This window comes from Mandrillus leucophaeus, unplaced genomic scaffold (genome assembly GCF_000951045.1).
Source record: "Mandrillus leucophaeus isolate KB7577 unplaced genomic scaffold, Mleu.le_1.0 Scaffold92, whole genome shotgun sequence".
NCBI lineage: Eukaryota > Metazoa > Chordata > Mammalia > Primates > Cercopithecidae > Mandrillus > Mandrillus leucophaeus.
Window position 1 is genome coordinate 470,436 of NW_012110030.1, and position 10,257 is coordinate 480,692.

The following is a 10,257-nucleotide window of genomic DNA, read 5'->3' on the forward strand; positions in this document are numbered from 1 at the left end:
CAGCTACTTTGGAGACTGAGGCAGGAGAATCATTTGAACCTGGGAGGCAGAGGTTGCAGTGAGCCGAGATTGCACCAATGCACTCCAGCCTGGGTGACAAGAGTGAAACTCTGTCTGAGAAAAAAAAAAAAATTGATACCTGAGATGCACTATTTAATAGATATCATTTAATTATTACGTTAAAAAGGCCTATCACTTCTGTACTGCATTGTTAGGCTAAATTGTTGTATAAACTTTTTAAATATAAAAATAAGTGGAATACTTGCAGATAATTCAATAGAGCACCCAGACCTTATGTCCAGATTACTAGCATTAAGGCCTAGGGATACTGAGTAATGCTGGAGGAAGCTGCCATGCAAGGAACCAAGTAGTCAGGATTAGAGCATTTGCTACTTCTGGGGGGAAGTCATTTGTGATAGGCATGCTAGTTGCCAACCTAAAACCCATTCTCCCCCCGCTTTTTAAAAATTAACATACTCCTGATTTTGTTTGGGGCAGTAACATGCCCAGGTAAAATACTTCCCCACACTTCTTTGTAGCTGGGAGTGAGATTTGAACCGGTTTTGGCCAGCTGCAGCAGTTACTGAGTGGAACCTATTGGAAAACATTTCAAAAGAAGCAGACTTGGATGGAATCTGCCTTTTGCTCTTTTTTTTTTTTTTTTTTTTTTTTTTTTTGAGGCAAGATCTCACTCTGTTGCCCAGGCTGGAGTGCAGTGGTGCAATCTCAGCTCACTGCAACCTCTGCCTCCTGGGTTCAAGAAATTCTCCCACTTCAGCCTCCCAAATAGCTGGGACTACAGGTGTGCCCCACCATGTCCAGCTAATTTTTTGTATTTTTAGTAGAGATGGGGTTTCACTATGTTGGCCAGGCTCGTCTCTAACTCCTGACCTCAGGTGATCCTCCCACCTCAGCCTCCCAAAGTGCTGGGATTACAGGTGTAAGCCATTGCGCATGGTCTTTGCTCTTCTCTTTTAATCCTGACTAGAATGGGTATGTGATGCCTGAAACTGCAATAGTCATCTTGAGATCATGCGGATGAAAACTATATGCAAAGGAAGGCAAAGCAGGAAAACTGAAGGAGAACCAGTGCTTGGCTTATTACCTCTGGACTTAAATGAGAAAAGGTAAATTGCTATTTGATTGAACTTCCATAGCTGGAGTACAGTTACATGCAGTCTAACTCAATTCTAACAAAAAGGGCCAAAGTGGCCTTCACTGTTGACCAAGACGACAACTGTTTCTTCAGCCATCAAAGGCAAAACTGATGATGTAACAATGGCTATTGGGTTGGTTGGTCTCATTGCCCTTCAGCTCCCACTGAACCTAGGGTATAATGGTGGTAACACTATAAAGCAGACCAAGAAAAAGGCATTCTTCCAATCAAAATGCTTTTATTAGAATACTAATAAATGCAGATAAAAAAAAAAACTCACACAGAAAAAGAGGAAAACACTCAGAAATGTGATTACAGATTAGGCATATTAGGAGAAAAAGAGTTCTTCAGGGTATACAAAATGTAAACATTTGCCCTGGGATTTCCCACAGATGGCACAGTCCATGCGGACTTTTTTGGAACAAATATATGTCTATTAAGTCTCCAGGCTAGCCTCTATGATGTCTGCAAACTTGCCACATTAAAAGTTAAAATTCCTAAAACTTTCTATGCAAAAAACAAAGTGGCTCCCAATCCAGGCAGCTGGCACATGTGGAAGCAGAATACCAAAGCAAATCCATCTTCCAATCAGCAGCTTCGATTCCCTCCAGCTACTGTATTTACATTTACCTTGACAGAGATTACAGAGATATACACAGTATATAAAACTCCTACTTGAGGCTGGGGTGGGAGATGAAATCTTTCTTGCTTATCAAATGATCTGGGGAGCGGCATCAAATCAGTCCCTTAAACTTAGGACTAAGAAGAGGCCCTCTTTTGTTCAGAAAATGGAGACTCATAAACTTCCATGGGTGGGCAGGTACAAACCAGGTGCTGATCTCCATATATGTCATCAATCCGGGCAATTGTTGGCCAGAATTTGTTCTCTGGTTTCACGAAGGGCTGCAAAGGACAAAAGATGGAAATGCTGTGAGATGTTCTGAGAGGTTTCTCTTAGGGAAAAGGAGTGGGCAATGCTATTCCCACAGCCTAAGACACCATCAGCCCAACAAATATTCTGAGAACCTAAAATCCAACCCTACGTTACCAGTGAAAAAACGAGGCATCTCCCAGGAAACATCCCTGATCACCACCCCTGCTAAGCATCCCCATGTGCTGTTGATCTCTGGATCGTTTATAGCAAAGTTGTGTTTGAAGGACTTCAACCTCTTAAAGAAGACTTTGGAATCTATGTTTATCTATGCCCATTATATCCTTAAGTTTGGATATTTAGCTGACCTTCTCTTTTAACATATGTCTAATTTATTTGCCATGTCATTTTCCATAAATTCAGTTTATTTAAAAGTTAATTTCTCTGCCAGGCACGGTGGCTCACGCCTTTAATCCCAGCACTTTGGGAGGCCGAGGTGGGCGAATCATCTAAGGTCAAGGAGTTCGAGACCAGCCTGACCATGGAGAAACCCCATCTCTACTAAAAATACAAAATTAGCTGGGCATGGTGGCGCATGCCTGTAATTCCAGCTACTTGGGAGGCTGAGATAGGAGAATTGCTTTAACCCGGGAGGTAGAGGTTGCGGTGAGCCGAGATTGTGCCATTGCACTCCAGCCTGGGCAACAAGAGAGAAATTATGTCTCAAAAAAAAAAAAAAGTCAATTTCTCATACTGTGCATAAAATAAAAGTTTGAACAATTAAAAAAAAAAAGCATCAGCTGGGCGCGGTGGCTCACGCCTGCAATCCCAGCACTTTGGGAGGCCGAGGTGGGTGGATCACGAGGTCAGGAGATCAAGACCATCTTGGCTAACATGGTGAAACCCTGTCTGTACTAGAAATACAAAAACTTAGGTAGGTGTGGTGGCAGGCGCCTGTGGCCCCAGCTACTTGGGAGGCTGAGGCAGGAGAATGGCGTGAATCCGGGAGGTGCAGCTTGCGGTGAGCCGAGATCATGCCACTGCACTCCAGCCTGGGTGACAGAGCAAGACTCTGTCTGTCTCAACCAAAAAAAAAAAAAAAAGCATCATTTTGTTTGCCCTCCTCTCCAATGACAACCATTATCCTGAATACAGGATTTACCATTTTCATTATGTTTTTATACTATTACTGCACAGATCCGTAAACCGCACATAGCATAATTTGGCACATTTTGAACCTTCTCCCTATCTCACTCAAACAGACTACACAGAACCTTCTCCTCCATATAAGAATCAGAAAGGAAAGGAAGGTTGCATTGGGCGCCATCTCCCTGTCCCACGGTGGAGGGAAGCACATCGGTCCACTGGGCAGGACTCGTATTCAGTTTTCCCCCACTGTGTTCCCTATGAGTTCCCAGACCTGTAGTTGATACTGTATGACCTCGCCTCTGAAAGCCAATTTCTTTGCTCCTCGTTCCTCGTCAAGACCCTTATTTCACAAGGTGCGCCACATACAGTTTCTATAATGAGGAGGCTAAGAGTGTACACCCCTCAGGATAGGAGCTGGCCGGTGCCTTCCCAGCTGGCACATTCAGGTTCAGAGAACTTACGAGTGGGAACGCTGCCACCTCTCTGGAATAAGGCCGGTCCCAGTGGGAGGAGGTAACGCAGGTCAGAGAGTGTGGAGACATCTGAGACAGAGATATGGACAGGGGAGGGGTCAGAGCAATACACTCTCTTCTTCTCCCACCCTGCACCTCAACCCTCAAGCTTCTGACAGGAGCCCAGGCAGAGAAAGCTGTGGTTTTCTTTCAATTTAGGGGGTAGAATGTGATTTGTAATTGTGAAATATTTTAAATATCAGAATGTTATGGTAATAATCATCACATCTACCACCCAGCAGAGTCTAATGAACATTCTGTCATATTTGCTTCACCTTTTAGAAAAAATTACCTACACGTTTGGAGCTGCCTGTATATCCCCTTCCCAGTGCTAACCACTCTTCTGAATTTGGTGTTTACCATTCTCATCATGCTTTTATACTATTACTGCATATGTTGACAAACAGCATATAACATAATTTGGCTCATTTTAAAATCTGATATCATCCTATGAGCAGTATTACCCACTTGTATTATAACTATTATGCTCTTTGAAATGTTTATTGCCATTGAAAGAATAGCCTAAATCGCCTAAATCCTGAAAGAAGCAGGAGTCTTCAGAGAGAAAAGAGAAATAAATGGTGGTAAGCATAATCATCTTGTATGCCTCCATGACTCTGTGAACTCACCTCTAGAGAGGTGCCTGCCTTCTGCAAGTCACTGGTCCCTGCCCTCTCCTGCAGGCAGGCAGTTCGGGAACCTGCCCCCGCTGCTGCAGCATATCAGACTTGTTCTCTGGGTTATAGCCATGAAGACACAACCACAGCCTTCATGGTATTCTCCACTCCTGATCTTCCAGCTTAATATCTGGACTAACAAGAAACTTAGGACTCTGACCACATATACAATTAACATGTTTTAGAAGAGGTAGAGTAATGCCCAACCAACTTTTCCCCAACATGGAGCATAAACATTGTAACATCCAGTCCAAATGCCAATACAGTTTTCTCAGAGATAACTGCTCTAATATAAGAATGTGTGCTTGTGCAGAGTTTGTGATGTGAATATGTAAATTTTATTTATGCCATAATCTCTCTACAGTACATCAAACAGAGACACAGAATGTTACAAATTCTCCAACTAGACAGTTGTGGACAGTTTCCACAACCACATCATCCTTGAGTAACTGCTATGCTGTTCAAGACGATGCAAACTTCAGAGTAACAACTGCATCTTCTCAGAAGAATTACCTTATTCTAGGGAAGAGTATCATCCTCAGTTGAGAGTTCAGGAGGTGCTGGTACACTGTCCAGACATCATTTTCTAGTTTAAGGAACATTTCAAGCAAAGTTCCAGGGCCTACGCACCTTCAGCGGATTGACCCTGGGGTCGATGCGGCCCTCCTCAATGTCAGCAATTTCCTGCCGAATGCTGATCATGGCATCACAGAATCTGTCCAGCTCTGCCTTGTCCTCCGACTCAGTGGGCTCAACCATGAGGGTCCCTGCCACAGGCCAGGACATGGTAGGGGCGTGAAATCCTGCAAAGGGAGACAGGAGAAATTGCCTCACTGAACGTTAGTGGCCTACCCAGTTTGGAAGAAAAGTTCCTATCCCCTTTTATACTTTATCCTAAGAAAATCATCAGATACTTGCAAATGTATGTATATGGGGATTCATCTCAGCACTGTTTATAGAAGAAAAATTTAGGAAACAACCTAATATCCAACAATAGAGGATCAAATAAGCAAATTTTACAGAGCGCCCATACAGTAAATAGACAACCATTCAAAAGTATGTCAATTTGTTAAACTGGCTAAACATTCAAAAATATTAAGTAAAAAAAGCAAGCCACATAATGATATTCCACGTCTATATATAAATAAAAGAACAAAGTACTTATATAATATATGCACATTTTATGAGGGAAGATGCCTTGAAGAAAATATAAAATGTTAACTGTAACTATGGCCAGAAAATGAGACTGGGATTTTTATTTCACTTCGATTATACTTTAGAATCTTTCAGTAATTATCATGTATTACTTGTAATTAAGAGAAATAAAAATATAGCTTATCAAAAGTTAAATAATGAGATAATAAGAGCTAAGGACTCTGGAGCAAATCTTATTGTCCCCATTTTGTACAATAAGGAAACTGAAGTTTGGCCACTATGTGGAAAGCCTTTGCCTTTACATTGAATACAGGCTCAGTGTGTTTCTGTTTCCAAAGGTTTGCATGTAAGGTGATGCAACAAGACACATAGTCAAGAGAGAGATTTCCAGGACAAAAATCAAAAACAACATTTTCCATTTCTTGTATTTTTTCTATGAAGTTTTTTTTTTTTTTTTTTTTGAGACAGAGTCTTGCTCTATTGCTCAGGCTAGAGTACACTGGCACACTCACGGCTCACTGCAGCCTCAACCTTCTGGGCTCAAATGATCCTCCCACCTAAGCCTTCCAAGTAACTGAGACTACAGGTGCACGCCACCATAGCCGGCTAATTTTTTTGTTGTTGCAGAGACAGAGTTTTGCCATGTTGTCCAGGCTGGTCTCCAGCTACCGAGGTCAACTGATCTGCCTGTCTCTGCCTCCCAACATGCAGGGATAACAGGCATGAGCCACCACACCGGCCCTATGAAACTTTTAAAAGCTGAAGAACAACTCCCAAGTTGAGATACCTCTGAACTAATCTTGCCCCAATGTGCAGTGGTTCTCAAATTCTGGTGAGCATCATAATTACATGGGGTACTTTCGAGTCACATCTGCATGATTTAAAAAATTCTCTACCAACATTTTATTTAAAAATGTTCAGGCCAGGCGCTGTGGCTCACACACCTATAATCCCAGCACTTTGGGATGCCAAAGCCAGCGGATTGCTTAAGCCCAGCAGTTTGAGACTTGCCTGGGCAATATGGCAAAACCCCGTCTCTACAAAAAATACAAAAATTAGCCAGGTGTAGTGGTATGTGCCTGTAGTCCCAGCTACTTAGAAAGCTGAGTTGGGAGGATCACTTGAACCCAGGAGTTGAGCCTGCAGTGAGTCAAGATCACAACACTGCACTCCAGCCTGGGTGACAGAGACCCTGTCTCTATTTAAAAACAAAACAAAACAAAAAAACAAAAAAAACCCACTAACATTCAGATGAGTTGAAAGGACTGTAGGTGAGCACCCATATACCCGCCACCTAGATTCTACAATGCCGTTGTTTGCTTTATCACATATCTACTCATCCAGCTATCTGCCTTACTTTCTGATGCATTTCAAAGTACACTGCAGTCATTAGTACACTTCACTCTTAAACCCTTCAGCATACATATCATGACTAGAATTCAATATCTGTTCACATATTTTTGTGATAAAACTTACAGTGAAATGCACAAATCCTAACTGTACCACTTCATGAGTTTTGGTAAATACATATACCTTTGTCACTCAAACCAGACTGGGATTTTTTTTTAAGAGAACAAGCTGATTACCTATCATGTCTGCCCTTAATTCCCTGTGTGAGCAAATTTAGTCCAACATATTCTGCTGTAGTGGTTCCCATATTTTGAACCACCTGAGTTCTTGCAAAAAAAATTCCTGCATCTGGACCCTGATTCAGGAAGTCCAAGGTAGGGCCCAAAAATCTGTGAGTCATAAAACATGCCAGGTGATTCTGACAATAGGTCTGATAATTAGCCTGGAACTGCTGTCTAAGGCAGTATGCCCCCAACTTGCCTGAAAGACTCATACAGGAACTGTGTGTTAAATATACAGATTATTAGCTCTCTTCCTTAAAAATTCACATTTAGCAGTTATGCTTAAGACCTGGAAACTGTGTTGTCATGTTCCTTGCTTTTTGACTTAGCTATTCATTTGGTCTCCCATTTATTAACACTAGGTGTTGAGTGCCTACTGTATGCCAGGCACCTGGACAATTCTGGGCTTTTGGACAAGTGTGGAAACGGTTCTATCAATCATCAAAATAACACTGAGGTCGGGAGACAACATGATTTGGAAACACTGGGTGGTAACTTCAGTTACCATTTCCCTGTGAGCCCCTCCTCTCCTTGCAAATGCTGTTGCAGTTAGATGTGTGAAGTAGGCAAGGCATCCACAAAGTGAGTGTCTTATCCTGAATCGGCCATTACCCAATCACTAGCCGGGAGGCTGTCAGGAGAAAGGAGTTCTACTGTCAGGTTACAAGAGGTGTCAAGCGGAGATCTTGAGGATGGGATTGGTAATTTCATTAATGAAGCCTTTCTCTGGCTTTCCCATCTATTATCAGTGTAACTGCATAATAAGATCATTCATTTGAGAGTGAGTCACACACGTGGGATTCCCATTACGATGCATTAGTGAAACTATTAAATTTAAAAGATTTTTCTCTTTTCTTCCCAAAACAAGTCATTAAAACTCAGATAGGACTCCATATCCATCGAATGGCAAAGTTCTCCCCAACTTAGCCTTTCTGAGAATTGAAAGATCCTTGATACCATTAATATCATTTTCATATTATTATAATAGTAATATTGGCTGGGCGTGCTGGCTCATACCTGTAATCCCAGCACTTTTGGAGACCGAGGCAGGTGGACTGCCTGAGCTCAGGAGTCCGAGACCAGCCTGGCCAACATGGTGAAACCCCGTCTCTACTAAAAATACAAAAAAAAAAGCTGGGTATGGTGGTGGGCACCTGTAGTTCAGCTACTTGGGAGGCTGAGGCACGAGAATCACTTGAACCTGGGAGGTGGAGGTTGCAGTGAGCTGAGATCGCACCACTGCACTCCAACCTGGGCAACAGAGTGAGACTCTGTCTTCCCAACCCCCTAAAAAGCAATACGATCTTAATATTATAATATTAATAACATTGTTCACTAGGAAAATGTAGTGAGCTGAGTTGAATGAACACTCACTAATGCACAGGTGAAGGATCCATGTCTTTCAAAATGCTTCAAAGAAAGTGGCATTTTCTTTGTGAAAACTGCTACACTTATTTCTTCATCTCCAGAAGCAGCTGAAACAGCTACGCCATGACGGAGGTGGCTATAAAACTCCAATGCCATTTGTCTCTACCACTTCGATGGGTTACTTGCTCTGCTTCCTTCACCCCTACACTCACTACAACTCACTGGGGTTTCAATTTTAATCATAAACACTTCTTTTCTTGGCTGTTAATGGATTCAAGATGCATATTTTAATATCTTCTGAAGGGCAGGACCAATGCAGTCATAAGGAAACTTTTTTCTCTATTATTTTAGAGGTTGCCAAGAATCCTGAGCTCCCCATTTATCCCCCAGATCAGTTTACTGTGGTGCCTGCACTTTCCATTTGTGCATTAGGAAGTTGTCCACAGCCAGCATGGGCGGCGGCATGAATGTCAAAAGCCACTTACCATAATCCTGGAGTCTCTTGGCCACATCCACAGCCTCAATATTTGCAGACTTTTTGAAGGGTCTCGTGTCCAAAATAAATTCATGACCCACATAACCTGTTCAGGAAAATTGTTTCAGCCCAAGATTAGCATCAGCTTATTGTTTTACCCAAACAAATGAATAAGTAATTTAATGAATAAGTGTGTCGGCTTTTTACGTGTATCAGTGAGGACCAAGAAGCCATGGGCACTGGGTAAGTTTATTGTTGGCAATAACGATTTTAGTCTTATTACAAATAAAAATGTTTAGCACATTGGGCCGATGTGTCTGATCTTCAGCTTACTACATACCTGTGAACCTGATTATGGCTAATGGCAGGTGGGAGGCATTACTGGAACATTTGACTGGAGGTGTCTGGGGATGAGATTATTTCTATTCTGAGGACGTAAAATCTACTGGCAATAGTTAAATGCGTCACATAGTCCTGATCCTTTTATACAAAATATTTCTAGAGCCATTGACACTTCTCAGCAACTTTACCCTCAATATCAAATAACTACTTTTGCGTGTATATAGATATGGATATATCAAAGATAATATCCATAAGACACATACAGAATTTTATGTTTCTTTGAAGGACCTTTTGATGTTTTGGTTTCAGGCTGCAAACAAAGAATTAGGAATATGTGATGTCAAACAATATACTGTAAGTAACAAGGAGTTAATGAGGCCAAAGTCTGTGCAACCCAGTTCACTTTGTTCTACCAATGACATATCCCTTATTTGAAATTGTAGATCTTTATTTGAGTCTCATGTTGGCACCCAAAAGTTTTGGATTTTCAGGCCAGGCACAGTGACTCATGCCGGTAATCCCAGCACTTTGGGAGGCTGAGGTGGGCAGATCATTTTAGATCAGAAGTTCCAGACCAGCCAGGGCAACATGGCAAAACCCTATCCCTACTAAAAATAGAATCACCTGAGCCTAGGAAGTCGAGGCTGCCGTGAGCCGCGATCACACGACTGCACTCCAGCCTGGGCAATAGGAGCGAGACCCTGTCTCAAAAAAATAAATACAAATTTTTAGAAAAACTTTTAGATTTTCAGATTAGGGATATGCAACCTGTAGTTCATAAACAGACTTCTTCTCTAGGTCCAGGCCGCCAGTAGCTCCCCAGAATGAGCTACTGACCACATAACCATCATCAGGAATAAACCATTAAGTCAGCGTTTTAATAAATAGACCAATATTCCTCCGGGGCCTCCCAAATTCCAC

The 10,257-nt window shown here is 42.1% G+C and overlaps 1 protein-coding gene across 1 annotated transcript in view; it reads right to left on the reverse strand.

Annotated features, from left to right (window-relative positions):
• Positions 1-1,373: 1,373 nt before the first annotated feature.
• Positions 1,374-10,257, reverse strand: part of GLDC (glycine dehydrogenase (decarboxylating)) — a 137,145-nt gene continuing 128,261 nt past the window's right edge. The window contains exons 21-24 of the mRNA XM_011969887.1: positions 9,005-9,100; positions 4,996-5,168; positions 3,638-3,718; positions 1,374-2,059 (exon numbers count right to left, since the gene is read on the reverse strand). Coding sequence (XP_011825277.1) covers positions 1,916-2,059; positions 3,638-3,718; positions 4,996-5,168; positions 9,005-9,100 — 494 coding nt within the window. The 3' untranslated portion in view covers positions 1,374-1,915. The remainder of the gene's footprint in view (positions 2,060-3,637; positions 3,719-4,995; positions 5,169-9,004; positions 9,101-10,257) is intronic.